Raw genomic sequence first — 24,194 nt, 5'->3', positions numbered from 1 at the left:
AGCATTTAGCTGAGAATCTGGGTAGAATTCTCTTTCTACAGAGCAAGAATCAGCGTTTCTCTAACAGGGCTGAAATAGAGGGCATGGCTATGGGTGATCTGCAAAATACTTAAAGTGGACCTATCATCCTATATTTGAATAATATATTGTAGGGCCATACCTATATAAAACATGTCTGTGAAGTTTTTTTTTCAAAATACCAAACAGATCATGCATTTTAGCCATGCCTCATTTTGCTCTATTTGCTCTATTCCAGCCCTGTCTTCACAAGGGCTGATTCTGTGGCAAATGAGCTGCAGCTGACCACGCCCCCCCTCGGGCAAGGCACGAGCGTCATGTTACCATGCTGTTACCATGCTGTTACCATGCCACGCAACCTCTCATTCGCCTGATAGGTGGAGAGTTGGCCATATAGGCGGAGCACCCCTTTTCTGACGTCAGAACAATTTCAAATCTGTATCAGTCTGTATCAGATCCGTTAAAGCCCCGTTTTTAGAGATTTGGGTATGGAGGAAAAGAGAGAGGGTTGTGTTTTCTGACACTTGGTGAGTTCCCTGACACACCGGGGACACATATTCATGTATAAAAGACGTACAAAAGTGCATTTTGCATGATAGGTCCCCTTTAATTAATAGACATGTTTTTTATATACACTGAACAAAAATATAAATGCAACACTTTTGTTTTTGCTCCCATTTCTCATGAGATGAACTCAAAGATCTATCTTGTGTATTGAGTGGCCCATGGTGGTGGTGGGGTTATGGTATGGGCAGACGTATGTTATGGACGACGAACACAGGCCACTCGATTCACAACATTACCCTAACCCTAACCCTAACCCTACCCCTAACCCTAATCCTACCCCTCACACCAGATACTGACTGGTTTTCGGACCCCCCCAGACCCCCCCCAATAAAGCAAAACTGCACGTTTCAGAGTGGCCTTTTATTGTGGCCAGCCTAAGGCACACCTGTGCAATAATCATGCTGTCTAATCAGCATCTTGATATGCCACACCTGTGAGGTGGGATGGATTATCTCGGCAAAGGAGAAGTGCTCACTATCACAGATTTTTTCAGATTTTTGAACAATATTTGAGAGAAATGGTTATTTTGTGTATATAGAAAATGTTTTAGATCTTTGAGTTCATCTCATGAAAAATGGGAGCAAAAACAAAAGTGTATATTTTTTGTTCAGTGTATATGAGACCTATAATATATGCCTAAAAATAGTATAATAGGAGACCTTTAAGAGTAGGAAGTGAAGTGAGAGAGGAATGAAATAAATACATAAATAAAGGCCAACTGTTACAAAGTTGTCTTACACCCCTTAAGAGCAAGCTTCGCGACCCCTGTAAATATTTTGCGACTCCTACTGCGAATGGGAACCAGTTCAGCAAAGTTCAGCAATGTTGACTAAATAAAGATTTTGAGCATGATTTTAGCTTCTGCCACTATTCAGCACCCCTGTCACAGAGCTGGGCCAAACATGCAGCACAGTGACCTCATTTTAAGAATTGAAGTATTCAAATTCAAATACAAAATATGCCGAAAGAAAACATGCCAACACCCAGGGCTCTTTGGGCTTCTTTGAATTTGAGACATGGTAATATGTAGGGTTTTAAGCTCCTCAGGATAACAGATAGTTTGTAACGCTATAAGGATCAAGTTTAGCAATTAAGCAATCTTCATTTATTACGTGATGTCGAATGTTTGAGCTAAATACAAAACAAAGAACATATTTAATTAGGGAACAAAAGAAAATTCAAGATTTGACAAATACAGTTATCTGTTCAACAAAAGACGCTTTACTGAATTTGTTTACTATCCACAGGCAGATTGTGAAAGTCAAACACACTTATCTCATCGTATGAGATCAAATATGAAGGCCAGCCAAAGGAGGATTGAAAAAAAGCTGAAACGCTTTAAACAAGATGTTTCGTTTTGTTTTGAGATATTTCCGATAAAGAGGAGAGGTGAAGGGAGTTCCAGCTTCACAGCATTTAATGTGAGAGGAAGTTGAAGGTTAATGATGAAAGTTTGTGTGTGAGGATATAAAATGTATGAGTGTCAGGAAGAGACTGAATTCTCCTCATATGTAGCAGGCAGGTCTCAACAGGCTTCACAGGCAGCTTTAACTCAGTATGCGTAATATATAACTACAGCTATTCATTTGGCAGTTTTGCTTTTCTCTCCTCCTGCCTTTGTTCTCTTCTCTTATGCAGAGCCATGACACCACATTGATATATGTGATATTCATATAACAAATAAACATTACAAAAAGAAGCTCAAATGTAAATAGATGGGAAAGTTATTCTGAATTAAGTCAAGCACCGTAAACTGGTAACAATTAATGACAAAAGGTAACTGTGTTTTCCTGTATTGAGCAATTCACATGAACTCACATACTTTTCACAAATGGACATAGGCTGGGATTGGGACAAATTTGGATCAATACAGTTCTATCTTATCTTATGCTATTTAATCATCATTATTTTCTTTTGTGTTTCCTTCAGGTCAGGTTGCAGATGCAGACGCAGAAGGCTGTGTCCCCTGTGACGTGGGCTGCAAGCAGTGTGAACGCAGTAAGTAGACCTCACCTCTGTCTCACTTGTTTCCCTTCATCATCAATCAGGTGTGGGACTAAAACTAAATACACTATAGCTTCAGCAGCAGCTATACTGTATGCCACACCACAACATCTGGCAGACATAGTGACTGCCAGATGTTGTGTGTTTTCCCCATTTAAATACTTTTTATTTTAATCCTTAGGAGTGAGATACAGTTAGAGATAAGGGGAGATTGTTTACAGTACTAAATCTTTTTCACAGTGTAGTTGCCAGGTGGGCTGACTGCATTTAATAATGATGCTGCCACTAATCGTTGTTGCACATCTCTCTTTCAATGCAGATAAATCATCCTTATTGGACTTAAATAAGTCCTAACAACTGAGCTTGTTTATTAAAATACAATTTGTTTTGCAATTAATGAGCATTTTGTTTATTCTCATAAGCCTCATTCATTAGGGAAGTCATTTAGACAAACGAAGGACCATCTCTTACAGGTGCAGTGCACTTTTTGCAGGAGGAACACTACCAGAATATTTACATCAGAGGTAGATGTTGTCGGTAATTATTTGTCCTTTCACTGCTGTTTCCTTCCACTATGTTAAATACATATCAAAATCAATATACAGCTAAACAGGATGCTGAAAGGCATTTTTTCTAAAATGGTGCTGTGATTAAGATGCGTTGTTTTTTCTTGAAAGTGTGAAATGTGAAACCACATGAAGTAAATCAGTATTAAATCACCATCAATTGAATTCCTTATGCTCTCTCACCTCACCCTGTCAGAACAAGCCACATGAAGACCAGAGCACTTCCTTTTCCCAGAAACTCTTACCGACATACCATAGAAAGTTGTTGTTGTGCTGAACTAGTCTGAGGTGGAGACGGGTTATTATGTCATTATGAATTCTGGGTGGAATATCTGTCTTCACTCTCACCCCCACCGCAGTCTCCCTGCCACCCACCCTCTCTTAGTGATCACAATTCTCCAAGCTAAACAAGTCAGTCAGCAGATTAGAGATTTGCGATGATTGGCCCTGTGACGACGTGATGCTGCGGGCTAAAGTGAAGAGGAAACATGATGAAACAAACATGTAGTGTCTGGAAGCTTATGAGTGCATGCTTATAATACAGTACGTCCTCACTCTGCATTTCGAAGCATGAAAGCCAGCAAAATGACTGTAAAGACATGTTTGGAATAAAGGCAGTTTTGGGTGCCACCCACATTTTGTGGGTCTAGTTTGCGGTTAGGATTAAAGTGTAGTTCTTTAATTACATTTTGGTTTACATATGGTTAGAATAAAGACATACAGCGTTTTGTATTTATATAAAGTTTACCACTAAATGGTATCATCATCTTTTTAGGCATGGTTTTAGAGAAATGCAACACATTTTGGTTTCAATAAGGCACCAAAACTAATAAAACTAAAAACTCTATACGTTCTCTGAGGCCAAACATTTGCACAAGAGATTTGGCTTTTGACTATTTTTTGGGTGAACTACATGAGGTTGGGTTGACACGTTTGTGAATGGACTGTTTTGAGTTTGTAGTTGTCTCTACCAGCAGCCCCCTCCTCAGCCCTTCCTCCCCTCAAATATCTTCAGGGTTTCTTTTTAAATCATCATCAGTTATTACCCATCCTCCTTAAACATAGGATGAAGGTTTTCACCTGTCTTTTCCTGCTAAAGTGTTTTAGAGGGGAGCTTTCCTTCAAATGAACAGATTCATAAAGAGGGTGAGTTTATCAGATTGTAAAGCACCTTGCAATTTTGATATTGGCTACATCAAATAAATTGGCTTGACTTGGCACTGAGTAACTTGCACTTGCCTAATACCCCAACCGTAAGAGCTCTACCAGGCTGGTAAATCCACCAGAATAGTTTTTATCTGAAAAGAAGACCTTCATTATCGATGCCCTCCTGTCACATGGCTCCATATCTTCCGCTGCAGTTTTGTGTGCTCTTCAGAGTTCATCTTTACTCTGAACTTTACCAATCCTCTTCTCTGGGATTCTTTGCCCTTACTTCTTTCATTCCTTAACTTACAACAGCTCAATATGCTTTTTTTTTCATTGATGAGGTAGTGTTCAAGACAAGATGATACGCACCCTGTGCAATGCAGCGTGATTTGTGGACTTTGTTTCTATACAGTATGTATTACTTTGTATCTGTATTAGTCATATCAATCTTCAGTTAAAAAAATAGTCTTCGCTCTGGTTCTGTACTCTTTCTGCTCAGAGGCCGTCGGCATGCTGAAGCTCATCCCACCTCCAGCTCTCAGCGGTGCGGCTCAATCTGCCTTTCTCATGAATGTTTTGCTTCACTACACTCTCACAATGCTTCTGTTATCGTCATCAGCAATCAACTCATCAAACACTTCTTGATAAACACACGTTCTCACACAGAAGCGATGATTTGTGATAGTAGTATGGCGTTCATCCATTCCCACTCCTGACTGTGTAGCACTTCATATTTCTGACACTGGGTGTTAATCACCTAAATGTGTGATTGTATGCATATTCATGTACATCATATGTGAAAGCCCCAGATGTAGCATGTTGACTAAATGTGTGTGTGAGAGTTGCACATTCCACAAGTGCATACTCCAGGATGTGTATGCCAGTTTAAATTCTGCTGAAATCCCCCCCTCCCCTGGCTTTCACAGTTAATATTTATGCGGGAGCTATTTTCTCGCTTCACATAGACACAGCCTGGAGGCATGATTTCCGGCTCCACTGTCCCTCCCACCTTTCCTTTGTCCCAATCTCTCTCTGTATGAGTAATTGCTTTCGCAGGTAGTGGCTTGTCGACTGCATTGAAGTGCAAACCAGTGCAGTGTTAAGTTATAGGTGCTGGAAGAAGACAGAGAGAGGAATGGGGTGTGGGGGTCGATGGAGGCTTTTCTGGAGAGCATGAATGTCCCTAGGGAAAGTCTGGAGAAGGGGCTTTTTTTAGTAGTTATTTCCACCTCTCTCTCTCTCTCTCTGTCTTTCTCTATCTCGGCTCCTGTCTGATCCTATCTTTCTCTTCCTCTTGCCCCCCTTCTCGCCCCCAAAGTCCTTGGAGATGTTTTGACATCTTTGGACTATTGGATGACAAGGTGGCGCTTCCTCAGCTGGATGATTTTGATTGACAGTAGGAATTCATTATTTGGAAGGAAAATGAACTTCCTCCCTTGGTGTGTACCAAAACAGCCCCTCAAAAACACCTGGATTACTTATTTATATCCCTTGCATAGGTGTTCAACTCTACAATCACAGAAAACAACAACACCAACAGCAAATATGCAACTGTTTTACATAACACTTCACTCACTTTATTTGAGTTGCATACACCGACACCCACACACAGACAAAACCCAAACACACACAGTACAACAGAGCATCTGCCTTCTGACTTTTTCATATATGAGAGAAACTAACAGTCATTATTGATGTAAACTAAAACTCTTTGACTTTTACTTAAGTTTGACCACTTCCATGTTAGATTTATTTGCTAGTTCATCATTGATCACATTCACAAGGATCATTGATCCAGGAGTGTCACTCAACTCTAAAGAATCTCAACACATTTATTGTGTGTTGTCAGAGTGCCTCCTGCTGGTGTTTAAGGAAACTGTTTTTTTAAAACAGAAACAGCCATGCTGCCTTCGCTGCAGGTAGATGAGATTAATTATGGAGAGAACGTTTTGTAATCAAATCAAATCAAGTTTTATTTATATAGCATATTTATAAACGATTTTTGGTCGAGCCAAAGTGCTGTACATAAAATAAAAATAGCCTACAGTAGAGACACTTTACAGCAAATACAACAGCACAGATTGTTCAGAATATCAGTATGAGAAAAACGACACCCTCTATCCTTAGACCCTCACATCGTACAAGGAAAAACTTCCAGAGAAAAACCCACAGTTTAAGTAAGTGCAAACAGTGTGAAAAACAACTTTTTATATCTGATTTTAGCAGAAGCTACAACAACTGATATACGGCTGATACTTTAGGCTCTCTTTTGACCTGCCTTTAAGTCCAGAAATCACACAATGCTTGATCTGTTGTTAATAACTCATTTAATTTCTGCTCTTCACCACAGAGGTTTCAAAAAACGAGGCACGGGGGACTGTGTGCCTTAAATGTGAAGATGGTTACTACCAGTAAGTCTCCTAGATTGAGAGTTTATTTGCACTCACATATTCATATGTTCTCATATTAATTGGCTAATATCTTCTGTCTGCCTGTCTGTCAGGTTAGGCTCAGACTGTCATCAGTCCTGTCCAGATCGGACCTACAATGAGAAGGACAGCATGGTGTGTGCTCCGTGTGAAGACAAACAGTGTGTGATCTGTGACCCGTCTCAGTGCTACTGGTGTGAAGAGGGATTCTACGTCTCTGGTAAAATGTCAACTATTTACAATTTCGGTTTATGCTGTGAATATCAGCTGGACATATTTCTTGGTAAACTGTGATTTGCATCGGATTTTAATCTGTGTTCCTCAGACGACAAATGTGTGGATCACTGTAAGAAAGGTTTCTATGTGGATGAGGAGAGCCGGGAGTGTGAGCCTTGTCACCGCGCCTGTGGTACCTGCGGAGGGCCACAGTATGACGACTGTGACTCCTGCGAGGAGGAACTCACCCTGAAGAACGGGGAGTGTTTAGAAAGCCGACAGCTGGCTTCCTGTCCAGAGAAACAGTTCAGAAACAGTACGGAACATTTTTATTTATCTCAGTATGCTACTAAACATTAGCTACTTGTCTTTACATTTATTTGTAAACTGTAACCAGACCAGACTTAAAAGAAAAGTACTATTGTCAACTACTAAAGCATGTATCATTAGGGTAGCCAATAATACCTCATTTATTCTAGTTTTCATCCCATGGTGGGGTCCTCCCCTCTCATTACTTTCTCTATTCCATGTCAATCATGTCTACATATGTCCTGGTTTCTGTTTGCTGTTAACCATCAGGTCAGGGCGAATGTGAGGTGTGCCACTCCTCCTGTAAGACGTGCTCTGCTGAGGGGAAGGAGGACTGCAACAGCTGCTACTCAGGTACAATCTTGCTGTCAGTATGCAACAAGACTGAGCCTCTGAAAATATAAAATGTTTACTCGGCTTGTCTTCTATGTTTTGACACATCATTTGCGATTTTCTTTCGCTGTCAATATGGATGAAAAGGATACTACCCTAAATGTCAGATTTTAATAAAGAATATAACAACAAAAAATACCTAAAATGTTTATATTCAAATATGTACAATTTGTTTTGAATATTAATAATCACATGTATGTTGAAAACTATATGATTGCTTGAAAAGTACAGAATAAAAAAGTGATGTGAATAGTGTAGAGTTGTGTTTTTTGTTGTATGCTTTTGACCACAGACAGTCTTTTCTTGTACCTTTGTGTGATTTTTCCTTCTGTCATCAGGTAGTTTTTTGACTGCTCATCAGACCTGCATGTCCCGCTGTCCAGCTGGCACGTTTTCCAACAAGGCGTCCAGCCAGTGTGAAGACTGTGTGACAGGCTGTTTCTCGTGCCAGGACGACAAGCACTGCCAGCGCTGCCGCAGGGGGCTTTTCCTCCAGGACGAAGCGTGTGTGTCGAGTTGTCAGAGGTGCATGCCCTGTTCTCACATTTCTGGGCTTGCAAATATACACACAATCAAAATGCATCAATGTTACAATATTCTTTCCTGTTTCTGTTTAGAGGGTTTCCTCAAGATGCTGTGTGCTGGCCGTGTGCCACAGAGTGTGCGTCCTGCAGGGGGAACTCCTCTCACTGTCTGAGCTGTGAGGAACACTTCTTGCTGCTGGAGCACTCATGCAGGTCTCACTGTCTCGAGGGATATTACGCCACCGAGACAGAATGCTATCGCTGTCCAGCTCAGTGTACAGAGTGCAATCAAGATGGCCTGTGTAACAGTAAGTAAGCTGAGGAGAGAATTTGAAGGGGGAGAAAAGGAAGATGTGGAGAAGAGAATTAAAGAGAGGTGCTGTTTTGAAAGGTGACATAGGAGACTAGGAGGAGAGGGAAGATGAAGAGAAAATGAGCTCCTTCTCTGCTCACTGGACTGCAAATATTTCAGCCATGAAGCTTAAATGTGAAAGGTGAAGAGTAAAGGACATAGAGAAAATCACATGACAAGAAGGTAGTGGAATACAGGAGAGAGAAGAGAAAAGATTATTATAGGAACAATAAAACAGACAAAACCAACATTAGTCAGGATCCGAGTAGTTTTAATAATAGCATCTTTGAATAAGATAAGATAAGATAAAATGTATCTTTATTAATCCCCGTGGGGAGATTCAGGAGCTTTAGCAGCAACAGAGAGAGATCGAACGTACAGTTTTCACAAAAGATTATTATAATTAAAGATAAAATATAATTGAAAAATGATATATATATACATATCTGAGTCTGGATTGTTAAATATATTTACATGTGATGAGATTGTTTATAAGAGCATGAGGGCTTCCCTCGACTAGAAAATTGTTAAATTGACTCATTATAGGTCATAATGTCCAGTTTGCAATATTAATACTTTTTTTGTCACCGGACCATATTTTTCTATCATTGTTTTACATCAATACCAACAACACTGCTTCTTCCACTTCTTATTTCTCTTTCTCTCTCTCTCTCCCAGAATGTGCTAAGTACTACTTCCTGCATAAGGATAAGTGTGAGGATGATTGTCCCAATGGCTTCTTTGCCAGCGAGGTGTCACAGGAGTGTATACGTTGCCATGCCGATTGTGCCTCTTGTGACGGACCGGATTTTGATGACTGTAATGTGTGCATCAACCCGAAAGCTGTGCGCCACAACGGAGAGTGTCGGGTTAATTGTCCAGACAACACTTACTATGATGCCTCTACCAATGAATGCAGAGGTAGGGACGTTTGAAATGTTTTTAATAATGCTAAATAGATGAACATACTACTCTATTCAATTAAAGATATATAGCTCTCCTTCTCCCCAGATTGTGACAGGTCATGTCTGACCTGCTCAGGCCATGAGCCTTCATCCTGCCTCAGCTGCAAAACCAACATGACGAAAGATGCCAGCGGACACTGTGTGGGGTTCATGCAGTGCCCTCTGACCTCATACCTGGACCATAACAAGGAGTGCCAAAAGTGTCACAAACTGTGTCACCGCTGTTCAGGGCCGGACAATGACCACTGCCTCAGCTGCAGCGAGACACACTTCCTCCTGAGTAAGTAGTTTTAATGATAAATGTTATGCTTGTTGTCCAGCAAAGGGGATCTTCTCCTTCTTAAAATGTTAACTTTGTGTCCATCAGACAACACGTGTGTGCAGGACTGTCCTGTGGGTTACTATGCAGAGGATAGGGGTGAACGTGTGTGTGAGCGCTGCCACTTCAGCTGCAAGTCCTGTGTGGGCCGTCACAGTTTGCAGTGCAACGACTGTACATCTGGATTCTTCAAGCAGGGCAGCAACTGCGTGGAAACCTGCTCAGAGAGGTTAGAAGAACAAACTGAAATACAGTCTCTTTTTAAAAATATTCCTTTAAATAACATCATCAACTAAACAGATTCCTTCTCTCCTTTTCAGTCACTTTGGCAACACCACCACCATGGCTTGTGAGCGATGTGACCCCTCGTGTACCCAGTGTTGGGGTCGTGGAAACAGAAACTGTCTGGACTGTCGGGAAGGCTACGTCTACCTGAGGCAGTTCGGGCAGTGCCTGAAGAGCTGCCCTTCAAGCTACTACCAACACAGCCGGTCTAAAACCTGTCACAAGTGTCACCCCACCTGCAAGACCTGCAGCGGTAAAGGAAGCCTGTCTTGGCCTAAAAGATAAAACAATTATGTTTATTTTTTATTTCTATCTCTGTCCCCCTGAACACCAAAGATGCACATCCCTGCATATTATAGATTAGGAAGGTCTATTCAACTTTGAATGTTGTATCCCAGTAACTTGTTAGTTGTGGACATGACCAAAACACGAGTGTACAATCTGCTGGTTAATTGCAGCTATTCATTTGAGTCTCAAATGTTTGGAGTGAGGATAATTTCGGTGATGCAGTATAGCCACTGTGTTCTTGTGTGATAATTGAGCATTAATTGTTGTGTAGACGTTTCCTAAACCCCTAAAAGCCAGGACACACCAGAACAATTTATTTAGTATAATATGTTTTATTAGAATAAATGTTTTATCAATCACATTTTCCCCTGAAGCTATATTGATTTCAGCTGCTCCTTTGTATATGCTTTTTTAATCTGAAAATTCCCCTTCAACCTAGTGAGGACATTTGACAGTATTTCCTGTTGTGTGATCCCTCTCTAACTTTCTAACTCTCTTTCTCTGTGTCCCTCTCCTTCCAGATGAGGGTGCTCTTGCCTGTCAGTCCTGCTATGAAGGCTACACGTTTATGGGAGGCATCTGTTCATCCCAGTGTCTTTTAGGCTTCTACGTTGCTCCACAGGTGACAGCAGCGTGACTGTTATATCATATAGTGTTTGTTATTTATTATTCAGCTAACTATCACAATTGCCTGAGAATAAAGTGATAGCTGCAGACTGCAGTTTACACAAGGCTGCTTTGTACTGTAAGTCATGAAGCAGTAGTAAGAGATTAAATGCAAATGACACAGAGTTCATATGTTGCTCTAGGCGGGGTCTGATTCCACGAGCAATGAGCCAAACTGCCAGGCATGTGACCCATCCTGCCTGGACTGCCGCGGTCCCGGCGCGTGGTGCTGCACAGTGTGTCCCGCACTCCAGATCCTGTCTGAAGATGGCCGCTGCTTGTCCTGCTGTGGAAATGAGACACACCATGACAACAAACCAATACCCTGGGAGTGCTGTGACTGCAAGGCCTCACAAGGTAAACACGAACCTTCCAACAAAACACATACAGATCCAAACTGTGTTGAGTCTTGTTCCTGGAATATAGTTAGCGTGTGTGTGTGCGTCATCAGTCACATTCTATCAGGGCATCTGTAATTTGAAATGGTTACCCTGTATAATTCATGTAATTGGTGGCCTTCCCACTGTGTAAACACGAGTTGTATCTTCCTGCCTAACAGGGGTTTCCTGTATTTGATAATCATGGAAAATATGTTCCTATTTTAAGTCATTTCCGCAGCTCTTTTGGCCTCTAGCAATCACAAACAACCCTGCATTCAAGCAAAACAAGAGCATTGTATAACACACTTGTGCTAGAGAGGGATTCATCAAAAACACATACCCAGTATACAAATCACATTTGTAACCTAATTGTGTGCTTCATCTCCTTCTTCTCAGTGGAGTGCATCAAGGGTGTCAACTTTGTTTTGAAGGAAGCAGAAGAGTTACAGGCTCAGGGCAGCACTGCCAAACTCTTTGTCACTGTCTGTGTTCTTATTATCCTCTCTGTGGGCGGAGGAGTCTTCCTCTTCCTCAACGCACGATCTAAAACACTCGCCATCATACCCAAAACCAAAGCTGGAGGCTATGAGAAACTGGACACCCAAGTAGGTATTGCCTCACAACCCACAACCTCTTCCTATGGGGAGTACAATGACCGAATCGTTGAATGTGAGGGTGACGAGGAAGACAACGAAAATTATGAGGATATTGTGTACATGGGACAAGATGGGACAGTGTACCGGAAGTTCAAGTACGGACTCTTGGATGAAGATGAGATTGAGTTGGAGTATGATGATGAGAGCTACCAATACAAATGAAAAGAGGACACAAAAGACTGGAGAGAAGTGGCTCCTCCTTTAAATTGTTTTTCACCATGCCTGTATTTAATCATTTTTTTAAAGTTGGAAATCTTCATATGACGTTAGCTCAATCAGCAGTAAGAGGAGACGTGGTTGAGGGAGGGTTACAAGCACACATCAATGCTTTTCAATAGCTTTACATTTCAAAGACATTTAAGTTATACTAGCTATTTACCAATGAATATGGGACATAATAAAACATGTATAATGTCTGGAACTGAAATGCTATCTAATCAACATAATTCAACCTATTCATTTTATTGGAAAGAGGAATTAGATGTATTTTTCAGAACCTCAGGCGTGCTGACAATCTTATTAATTTCATGCTTTTGTTTACTTTTTTTTTTTATAGAATAAATAATTGTATTTGAAGAAATTATTGTATATGTACACAATAGTTATTGTCCGCTAATATTGCTTAATATTAAGACAACCTTTCTCAATTATACATTCAAATTAGTAAGACAGACACCTACATTTGCAGACACCAAAATACATGACGTTAACCTAATACTCACATTCATTATATATGTTGAATACATAGAGATTGTCTTTGCAATGGTACTAAATAAAAAATAAATAAAAAATGGTTTTATACATAAATTGCAATTTATTTAAAATGCCAAGTTCCAGGAACTGCCTTGTCACTTTGATCATACATGGAAGTGGAGCCTATAGTTTTAATTTTTCAATAAATAAATCTAATTAATATTGACATAACATTACATTAAATATAACACTGAAATGGTAATTTTTTTTATTATTAATATCAAATAAATGTCAGTCACCCACAATTACAGTGGCAAGTTCTTCCGGCATATGCCACAGAGGCCACTACTCTGTGACAGAGCCCTAGAGAGATATCTCTCTATCTCTATCTATTATCTCTCTAGGGCTCTGCTCTGTGGTAGCTGTGGTAAGTACTTCCGGCATATGCCACAGAGGCCGCTACTCTGTGGTAGCTGTGGCAAGTACTTCCGGCATATGCCACAGATGACACAACTTGCCGAGGCATCTGCCGCTGCTCAACGGGAGTTGCCACAAGATGCCAGAGTAAGAGAAGGTTTACGGTAGCTGCCACTCGCCTTCCGTGGCAAATGCTGCTATTTAAACCCGTATTTATCGTGTAAAATGTCGCTGTTTTGGCATGACTTTATCGAATTGATCTGTACACAGGACTGATGATCTGTGCACAGGGTTGGGTTGTAACTGAATACATGTAACGGCGTTACGTAATCAGAATACAAAAACCAAGTAGCCTAACTGTATTCAGCTCGAGTTACATTTGAAAAACAACTAATCCGAATACAGTTACTTTCGTAAACCTGAAGTGAATACATTTTTGGAATACTTATTGGAATTATTGGTGGAAAAGTTTCCTCACAAAATGTATCCTAATATTCATTGCCGGCAGAACTGTGTGCACTAGGGGTGGGCGGATCGATCCCAAAATATCGATACCTCCGATATTACGTTACGTTTCAAAATATCGATACTAGAGCCAATAGGATCGATACTGTTACACTTTTTTTCTCGTCTCCTCTACTCGTCAATTTCTTCAAAAAACTATGTGCAGACGAACACAAGTATATGCTCTTTTCTTCTCTCTCCACTGCTGTCCTCTTCTCCTCGAGGCTCCCTGCCTGAACGCCGATTATCAAGCTGACTGACAGCAGCCAGCAGGGCAGGACAGCAGCAGCCAGCGACTCGCGAGTGCAACACACACACGCGCATGATGGCTGAGAGAAAGAGCAGCGTTGTGTGGAGCAATTTCACAACTGGCCATTAAAACTTAGCGAACTGTGATGTGTGCAAGAAGACAGTTCGCTACTTTGGCCACTTTGTATTGTTATTTTTCATGTTTGCACTTTAAATGTGCAAAAGTAAAACGTGTATTTGTCTATAAAAACTGTCCTGTCTTTATTCATGAAAATTAATTCAGATTTAGTCTATTTATGATGATTTCAGCTCAAAAATCATGTCATGCAGCTCTCCCCTATATGAAAGTACATAAGACGCTTTTCATTAAAAAAAAGTATCGGTATCGACGATACTGGCCCTGAAATACTTGGTATCGGATCGAATCCAGATTTTGTGGTATCGCCCACCCCTAGTGTGCACAGCGCAGCAGCATGTCTGTGAGGCCCCGCCCCCGCACGCAGATGAGAGAGAGATCTCTTTTTAAATATATTGAAAGTTAGAAACGGCGATGGTTCGATAAAACGTGCAAGATAACGTTTATGTAGCATTTCTTTATTGTCGAAATTATGACATTTCATAACTGGATCAAATCAAAGTGAATGGCCTGCTGCTGCTGAAGGCATGGGGCAAATATAAGTCCTTTGCCTAATTTATAAAGTAAACCATAGCATCTCACTAGCAGTGGCAACTGCAATCAGTTACAGCTGCCCTAAGTCTGTAGACAAGTCTAATAACACCAGTGTACACATTGCTGTGTCAATACAGATATGTATTTGTTAATTATTTGTCTTTCTAGTCATACACCTGGTTTATCGTAGCAAGCAGTGGAAACTCCCCTCAAGAAGCGAAAATTGCCAAGGGCGTTGCAACCCTCACTCGCCAATATTTCATCATAAATATAGCACGTTTGTTTATTTTAGCAAACCATGCTCCAAGTAAAATTGAATAGAAATTATAATGTTTAAAAAAATAGAGATCGGACCATCAGTCCTGTGTACAGATCATCAGTCCTGTGTACAGATCAGTTCGATAAAGTCATGCCAAAACAGCGACATTTTACACGATAAATACGGGTTTAAATAGCAGCATTTGCCACGGAAGGCGAGTGGCAGCTACCGTAAACCTTCTCTTACTCTGGCATCTTGTGGCAACTCCCGTTGAGCAGCGGCAGATGCCTCGGCAAGTTGTGGCATCTGTGGCATATGCCGGAAGGACTTGCCACAGCTACCACAGAGTAGCGGCCTCTGTGGCATATGCCGGAAGGACTTGCCACTGCCTACAGATGCCACGAAATGCGCTTGCTGTCTCTCCAAAATTACGTCATTGGTGTTACTGCTACACAAAACGCTTTTATTTTTGAAATAATGTACTGTCTCTGAAGTGCCTCCTGTAACAAGAGATAATTTGAGGCAGTGCAGTGGACAAAGACATAAGGAAAGTCAGATACTTCTTACTTTGTTTGTTAAAGGTGTCATTTTATCTTCAAATTTTACGTGCGTCTTTCAAGTCTGTCATTAGTGTTACTCATTGCATAGCCCTAGGGGTGAATATTTGAATGGGAACATGTATTGTATTGAAGAGTTAAACGATTTTGATATTGACTGAAGCCATATTTGGTCTGACACATTGCAGCCATTTTGTTAAATGGTAGTGTTTTCTCCAAATTGTCACTGGTGTTACTCTTCTTCCTGGTAACACGTAACACCAGTGACATTCCTATACAAATAAGCTTTGTATAAAGTATAACAAATTTGTAAACAATGTAAGCTCTACTTGTTGTGGATTCATCAAGTTAAGAGTTAGTTATTGCTATTTAACAGGTTTTAGATGTTTTTAGAAGGAATATATTTCAGCAGATTTGTATCACCCAGATTCCACCTTTTCTGTAGAATGACCCAATATACGTTATCTAGTTTAAAGCTTTGATTGAGTCACAGTTGTAACTTTAGAGTTGTTTGATTTTGTAACCTGGACTGTGTATCGCACAGCAGGAGGCAGCTCATAATTCAAAGAAAACTTTACACAAAAGCACAATTTGATCTGTAACCTTGCACTGTTTGGATGGGTTCAGGTTAGTTTACAAAGAGAGCAAACACTTTCTCAGGGGTTTTTATCTTGTTTAGGCCTCAGCCAATCCTGGCATCTGCTTGTCTGTGTGTGCTTCCAGATTACTGCTCAAAACATGGAAGAAGCTTGCAGTAGAAATTATTTTTGGAGGACTTTTCCCTCAAAGATATTTTAGCTTAGGTTTGTGTATTTGCCTTTAATGGCTGTCTCCCTGAGATAATAACAGGTCTTCATCTCACCCACCCACCCAGTGTGTGAAGAGTACATAACTAGGATATTTATCTGTGCTTGGTTGAGGTTAAATGTGAATTGTTCTTTCATAATAAAGTTGGATTTTAAGTTGTGTTAAGAGTGTGCATTTTCATTATATTGTCTGCTGTTGTACAGAGGTGAGTTCAGGTGCATGCAGTTAGCTGTTCCCTTTTATGGTTGAGCTTAGTACACTAATATGGTTGCATTTGAGCCTTGGTCCTTATTAAACTGGTTCCTTATCTGTGTCACATGGGGTTTTTATCAGATCACATTGTTGTCTGTTTAATGTTAAGAACTGTATTCTCACACAAACCTAAGCCTGGCTGTGTGGTCATTAAAGATTCTAATCTAATGAAGGCACCCAAGTTATAAGTCTTAACGTATTACCAAAAGACAGATTGTAAGGTTCCAAGTTGTGATCTAATTCATAAGTTCATGATCAACCTTCTTTATCCTGAGCAGGTTGAGTCCAGAGTCTTATCTGATACCAGACTAACAAATAGACACAACGTTGACTCAGGAACATCTGCCAAGGTACCTCCCTCCCCATTGAGTGTTTTACGTTGACAATGGCCTTCATTTCTTGAGCAATAACATGTTAAATGCTTTGGACTGAAATGTCAGTAAAAACAGTAAAAGGAAAACTTTAAGAATCAGCTCTTAAATGAAATTACAGGAACACGTTTTTTTACTGTAAACACCAACTTCCTTTTAGCTTGTGCTGTAAATATCACATTTCTACAAACGGGACCCTTAAGGAGTCGAAGGACTTGCTTATCTTCTAGTTTTTGAATACACAGTAGTTTAAAGAGGGAGCAGCAGGGGAGAATATAAATATAGGGGGGTTGTATATTGTATAATTTTTATTAAATTGTTCAAATACAACTAAATCTGTGGATAATGTGGCAATGGTGTCAGTCACATCATTATGACTTGGCTGCCAAAACAACAAATGCAGTATGCAAGAACGCACAGTACCCCTGGTGCATGTGTACTAGAGGAACTACAATAATGAATTGCAAGAAATGAGGCCTTACTTACTCCAGACATGCAATGAAAACGCTCCTCTTAAAATCTTCGACCGGTTAGAAGAAGCACATCACAATTGACAGTTGCGCTGAAGTTTATTATGTACATTAAGTGCTTTAGAGGATGAATTTATGGGTAATAATGTAGCATTCATTATGTACGAAAGCTTTATACAGCAGACAGTTTGTCGACATGATTAAAGTACTGCTTCCTGTGTTGATTCTGTCATTCCCTGTCAGTAAAGAAACTAAACTGAGAAAAGCAACAAACACAAACTACCAGAGTAATAATAGAGAGGGAAAAACAGCTAAGCTCTTGTTTGGAAATGAACATATAGGTACTGTGGCATGATGAATGTCCACATTCACACAGTTCAGTCATGTCTCCCTAAATAACACAAATGCAATACAGATTTTAAACCCAAAATCACATGACTACTTCATTTAAAACATATTTACACGGGATCAAATAATTGTACACACAGAATTGTAGTTGTATGTTAGAATGTTTCGAGTTATTTTTTCTTAACAGTTGTTCACACCCACAGACCCAAAAACCCCCGTCAGAGCAAACTGTTTTCCAACGTCTGTTGACATAAAAGATTCAAATGGAAAAAGGGTAACACTGTAATATATATATATCAAGAATATAATGTGTATTTGTGTGACTGTTACACTTTGTACAGATCAGAGCAGGGTACTGTGACCCTATACGTTATCCCATATCATCCATCAATGTTTTACCACACACACAAACAACCTGTGACTGACGGACTGTAGGTCAGAGCATCAGCCAAGCTAAAGCCAAAACTTTATCTCCATTAAACAATAATCATTTTGCTAGTTATCAAATAACCATAGCAATACCATATTCTTCCTGCATAATGCATCAAAAACCCCAAATCAAAATGTAATTCCAGTGTAATTGAGTCATTCGTATTGTTAGGGCAGTGATAAGGAGTACCCCACTGGAAGGGAAATAGTTTTCTCACGAAGAAAGCTAGAAGATACTTTAATACCATTATAATTGTATAATTTAAGCTCCACTTATTCATTGCATTTAGCCACATTGTTGCATAAAGTCATCCAACAGTACGACCGGTTCTTTTTTTTTTACTGATAATAATGCCCAACATTTGAAATAACATGTATCGTATGTGTCTTTAACCAGAGAGAGACGAGAGTTGGGTCTACAGGCCGTTAGTGTCTTTTGGTATTTACAGATCAAACAAAATGACCTCATTAGGTCTCAATAGGTACCTTCTCACATAACAGATTCCAAATATACAGCAGGACCAGTGAGAGCGAGAGATTCATACACAGTTGTGCATATGAGGCAATCTGGTGTGGATGTATACAAATAAACATCTAACTGGCTGTGTGCAATAAACACAAACTTAAATAGTTGAGACACATTGAGGAAGTGAAAGAAAAATACAATAAGAAAAAAAAGAAGGTTGGTTGTTTACCATTATGCGCAGTCATGGTGACAGCTTAGAGATCTCAGTATGAGGCTGTGCATGTTAATGAGTGCAAACACCTGTGTGTCAATAGAAACCATTGTGTTTCTGGGGTGTGTGATGAACGTGTGTGTGCACAAAGTGCTACAGTCATAAGCAGCTGTTAGTGACCGTTCATAATAGTCTGTGATGTGGATGCGGTGGTGGGGGGCGGTGCTGACGACAGGCTGGTAACGCTGGTGAAGAAGTTGTCTTCTTTTAGTTTGAGATGCTCCGGGAGCTCCAGCTTGAGCTTGGCTTCCTCAATGTCGTTGTTTATGGCTGCAATTAGCGCTTCTGTTAGGGAGGAATGAAGACAGGCAGAAAATAAGTCAGGTGCGAAGAGAAGAATAATGAGAGTATAGGATGTGGGAAATCATGGAGGGTAAAGAGGATAATTGGACCCGGGTTATATTTTAGATCTTTGACTGAGTGAGTTATAATAATATCCAAATGGAAAACTGTTACCTTTATTGTGTTAGTGCTCAAATTATTGGTTTTGTGTATTTTATTTGTGTTCAATTTATACTTCAATGCTTTTGCAAAATAGTTTTTATGCTTTCATTCCAATAAATCTATTGAATTCCACTGTGTGAGTGCGTGAGAGAGAAGGATTTCATACCAAGTGAGTCGTAGCTCTTCTCTGGACGAATGTAGCCCACCATGACCACATTGAGAATCTCTCCATAGAAGTCCTCATTGAATGTGTGAATCACATGAGTCTCCTATAAGAAAAAAGATCATGTTTACAAGAGAACTGCTACTGTCAAATGTGTTGTACCACCACATTCCTGTTGTGGTGTTTGTGGGGGAAACTTCTGTAGCATTGGAGTCAGGACTCAGAGAGACGAGGAGAGCTGGAGCTTTGATGGCAAACACTGACGGTTTATTTGGAGCTTCGGCCGGAGAATTCACAAGAAATATCACGGGGCCACGATCTGACCACACGGTAGAGATGCCACATCAATTCTGTAGAACCCTCCTGTAGCTCCAGGTTTTAACTAGTTCAGAGTGTAATAATCAACATTCTTCAATAGGTAGACTAAACAGCTGAGGACACTGAATCACATTTGTTGTAGCTTATGGCTCGGGGTCATCTACACCCCGAGAAGGATGTGTTCCAGGTGTCCCACAACAATAACTACCTCTGCCCGAGTGTTGCCCGGTCATAAACTGGTAACATCAACAAAATGCTTGGGCAGCCCCTCCTTGAGGGAGATAGCGGCTGCCCAAGGCTGGGCATCTGCGTCAGAGGGCAAAAGGTAAACATGTATACAGAATTATTCCCTGACAGTGTTAACAAACCAGGATGTATTACAATGTCTTGCATTCAGCCCTGCTCCTGCGTCTGAAATCATTCAACTTAAATCAGATGAGCAAAATAAATGCTGAAAAATGTACCGAGGCTGTCCAAAGTTTACGGTACTATCATAGTCATAATAAAAACATCCCTATTTCCACTAAACAGTTTTGGCTGCTAATTAAAGCAGCTTTAGCCTCTTTTCTACAATATCAACACATGAGTTACTAATCTTTTTTTAATGAGCAGTTATTTCTTTATTTTAAAATTAAAATATGTAATGTACCATTGTGGAAGGACCACAGCTTTTTTGACTACAACATTACTGGTTTTAAACCCTTGTCAAAGACAACAGATTTGATAACTTATACATAGATTTGCAATGCGAACACTTTCTTAAACTGAAAAACACCAAGCAGTTTGCAGTGAATACTGGCTTCTAATAAAACTGACCATGGACTTCTTGGTGTTTTTGTAGTATGGGTTCCAGCCTATGCTCATCACCATCTTGAAGACATCACCGGTACCGACGCAGGCCCAGCCGTAGTAGATCCCTGTGCCGATATCTGCAGGAAGATGGTCCACCACTGAGACTGGGAAGTTGGCTGGAGATGGGAGAGAGAAGAGGGGGAAGAATCAGAACCTGTCAGCATTAGAAAGTCTGACTTTTTATTTAAAACAGAGAACACTTTTAGGAGAAACATTTACAAATGAATTCACCGTTTAGAAACCCTGCATGCCTAGACATACTACTGTTCTGTAAATCTGATGTGGATTGCTCAATAATCAACCTGTCTCAGTTTGACAGAAGTAATACGTGTTTTTACAGGATTGACAGTACAAGAGGGCCGGTTTGAAAATGTTCATATAACAAAACAAACTCTTTCTTGGACCTTGTGGCTTAATCATTTTAGATTATGTAAAAGGTGTTACTTTATTATTACTCAATGCTTTGATGATTTTACATGAGACTATTTTCATTAGATTTTACACTTAAGTGATACATTATCTTTACTGCGTCATGTTATTAAGTTATTCTCCATTCATTTGCACGCTCACGACGCGTTTCTGGAAACATCCCTCATCTCATATAAACTATAATTTCGTATCACAGTTTACCTCATTTTTTGTAAAGCACTTTGAATTGCCTTGTGTTGAAAAGTGCTATATAAATAAACTTGCCTTGCCTTGCCTTACATCATCTGTCAAGTTATTTTACTCAACTGACATTTACCCCAGTCCAAAAAACGGTGCGCACTCGAGACCTGCTTAAAAAGCTGTCACTAATGCCGTCGGTAACTAAACTTTTGAAACCATTATACATGATAACTCAGGTACCTGCAGAATCGCCAGAGTGCACATTTGGGTAGATAATATGTTTATATAGATGTGTTGCATAAGAACTACAGACTGTGGATGTTAATGATATAGTCTGGTTCTCTCTCTGATGAAGTTACTCTGGAGTCTGGACCCAATCAGACTGACCTAACGTTGTCTACGGGAGCTATCAGCCACTTACAAACCCTAATATATTAATGGAAGATAATAAACTCACCAGTGGGGATCCCCAGTTCTTTGCTTCCTCTCCCGAAGCCTCTGACGACCTCTCCCCGGCAGAAATACGGAAGACTCTTCATGACCGCTAGCTTCCCGATAACAGCTGGCTAGATGGGCGCTACAGAATGACCTCGAACAAGACAAGGAAGTCGGACTGGTAAATCAGCCAGCAGCACCACCTAGCAACTCTTCTGACAATCAACAAAACCAGAATCTCCCCCCGGTACAGTTCAAAGTCCGTCCTAGCACGAAGCTATACCTGCCTGGTTAGCTTGCTCGAGTTAGATAACGTTGATTGTCAATGAGCAACGACGGTAAAAGTTCACCAGCTAGGCTAGCTACTGTTAGCTTCAATAGAGACTCCTGGTTCCTGAAACGGTTTTATCCGACGCTTTTGGGAGTTGAGTTCTCAACTAATGACGGTCCCGGTTTCGCTTAGCTCCACCCTCAGTATGTAAGTGACCATTAAGTAGTATACATATTACATGTGTGGTGTAATATTACATGTATAGTTACATATCAACGTCAGTAACGCTGCTGCTGATGTCATTGACCGCGTGACCAAAGCGGCAGTTACGTGTTGTGTTCAGGTGTTGTAGGAAATACAGCTATTACGAGTGAGGCATTCACAGTCTCATCCGTGGAAATACGACGCAGGTTTTCTCATGTGGATGATTAATTGATAACAAATAAAGTGTTGCACCTTTAGCGACGGGTCGCACGACCAGTTTTAGGAGAGACGCAGTGTACTGTCGTTCCTATACAACTTTGTGTGTCTTGATGGTAGCCGGGCTTCTTGACTTAACTGCTAGGTTTGCTGGTAGTCTCCTGAATCAAACCACAAGAGGGCGACAAGCGGACTATGCTTCCCCTGGCACCCTAACCATGGCCTTTGACCATGGCTCAGGGAGCAACATACATTGACATAATATTGACTGTCAGTTAAATACAATTTAACAATTATTGCTTTCAGGCCTCGTTCAAATGCTTCCACATTAATTTCATTTCATTTCAATCTTTATTTCGAACAGATTAAATAAATAAAAAATAACAAATGTGAAAAAACAGAATACCGTATTGTTAAAATACTGTATTTATCCACATTCATGATACAAAAAAAAGTCTTCATATTAATAATAATAATAATTTAAAAAAATCATATGTGTCCGAAAGGGAGTAGGAGGAAGCACATGCTTATTAATTCCCACCCCTTACTTGATCAATGAGTGTCCTTTAAATCATTATGCAAGTTATTCCTACTTACATTTACATATACAATAATTTCTCATCTTCAATCACCTCTCTTCATTCTCATAGTTTTCCAAAAAAGTGTTTCTGTACATCCTTTTAAACTGAATTATGTTTTCTGCTCCAAACCATTCCACGAAATCACCCCACAGATTGTTATACTCAGGGATGCACATAACTTTTGTTGCCCTGGTTCTCAAAGGAGCACCTGGAGATGTTGCTTGGTGCTCATCCTTAAAATGAAATAAACCGTAACTTTTGAGGGGGTCTTGACTTTATTTGCCAGACACACGCGCTGAACACACATGCAGAGGTGAACACAAGACAACATGAGCACGACCAGTAATCCTACAAGCTGTCATCACGTGTTCTCCTCCTGACTGTTCTCCTCACTGTCTTCCTCTCTGTCAGACATGGTAGCTGATGATGTAGGCCTCCTACTTCCTCTCTGGTTGAGTCTGCGATTAGCTGCTTGCACCCACAAGTCAACAGCTGGTTTTGGGTCGAAAGTCTCTGTTGTCATCTTAGACAAGTGGATGTAATCAAATAAGTATGTGAACATAAACAATAACCTACCATAGCCAATAACAAATGAATGTAACTTATTTTATTTTTGTTGTTCATTCATATCTTATTTTACCTTAACATTTATTTATTTATTTATGCATTTTTTTTTATCTTTCCAGTTTTAAAGGATATTTTTGGTTTACTGTCCTATAGTATACATTGGAATGATTTCAAACCTGTGTATCCAAATAATTATAAAGGAGTGCCTTGAAAATATCTGTTTACATAAATTGTGATCAAAACGTTTGAGACCCACTGAGATAACTAAGACTAAAGTGAATTATCTAAACACTCAAGAGTCCTTTTACCTCACTGAGCTGTAGTCATCAGCCTCTCAATCTGACTGGAGAGGACTCCTATGGAAGCAAACAAGAGACAGAAGTATTTGAATTTTATTAGACACCGAATTTATAGCATTGAAAATAATTACTTTGAAAATCATGTATCTGAATGTTTTTGCTCCGAATTTACCTATGTGAAATAAAAATGTAAAAATTCAAGTGAAAAAAATTCGAATGTTCAAATTCAGATCCCAAAAATTCGACGTCAAAAAATTCAATGTCAACAAATTCGGTGTATAAATGTCGATGTCCAAAATTGCGATGCAGCATCATCCGGGCTACTCAGACAGGATAAGCAATCGAGCCCTAATGCAATCAAACTGACTTGGCCTATCAGAGCACGG

At 40.1% G+C, this 24,194-nt stretch overlaps 2 protein-coding genes across 3 annotated transcripts in view; one reads left to right on the top strand and one right to left on the bottom strand.

The window, feature by feature from the left end:
* The window catches only part of pcsk5b (proprotein convertase subtilisin/kexin type 5b), a 69,116-nt gene extending 56,454 nt beyond the window's left edge, over positions 1–12,662 (top strand). For both annotated transcript variants that reach the window (XM_034212500.1, XM_034212499.1), the window contains exons 24-37: positions 2,515–2,583; positions 6,655–6,715; positions 6,808–6,953; positions 7,059–7,265; positions 7,529–7,612; positions 7,990–8,176; positions 8,269–8,483; positions 9,206–9,448; positions 9,539–9,772; positions 9,860–10,040; positions 10,132–10,349; positions 10,906–11,006; positions 11,194–11,407; positions 11,827–12,662. In XM_034212500.1, the coding sequence (XP_034068391.1) occupies positions 2,515–2,583; positions 6,655–6,715; positions 6,808–6,953; positions 7,059–7,265; positions 7,529–7,612; positions 7,990–8,176; positions 8,269–8,483; positions 9,206–9,448; positions 9,539–9,772; positions 9,860–10,040; positions 10,132–10,349; positions 10,906–11,006; positions 11,194–11,407; positions 11,827–12,248 (2,582 nt within the window). In that variant the 3' untranslated portion in view covers positions 12,249–12,662. The remainder of the gene's footprint in view (positions 1–2,514; positions 2,584–6,654; positions 6,716–6,807; positions 6,954–7,058; positions 7,266–7,528; positions 7,613–7,989; positions 8,177–8,268; positions 8,484–9,205; positions 9,449–9,538; positions 9,773–9,859; positions 10,041–10,131; positions 10,350–10,905; positions 11,007–11,193; positions 11,408–11,826) is intronic.
* Positions 12,663–17,415: 4,753 nt separating this feature from the next.
* On the bottom strand, positions 17,416–22,271 carry rfk (riboflavin kinase). The gene is made up of 4 exons (XM_034212729.1): positions 21,693–22,271; positions 20,591–20,742; positions 19,460–19,562; positions 17,416–19,134 (listed from the first exon to the last, which is right to left on the bottom strand). Exons 1-4 carry the CDS (start codon positions 21,772–21,774, stop codon positions 18,962–18,964), a joined length of 510 nt encoding a protein of 169 aa, XP_034068620.1. The 5' UTR covers positions 21,775–22,271; the 3' UTR covers positions 17,416–18,961.
* Between the last annotated feature and the right edge of the window lie 1,923 nt (positions 22,272–24,194).

Source organism: Gymnodraco acuticeps, unplaced genomic scaffold (genome assembly GCF_902827175.1).
Source record: "Gymnodraco acuticeps unplaced genomic scaffold, fGymAcu1.1, whole genome shotgun sequence".
Classification (NCBI taxonomy): domain Eukaryota; kingdom Metazoa; phylum Chordata; class Actinopteri; order Perciformes; family Bathydraconidae; genus Gymnodraco; species Gymnodraco acuticeps.
Note: the sequence above shows the minus strand (reverse complement) of the source record. Positions and strands in the feature narration are given on the sequence as shown.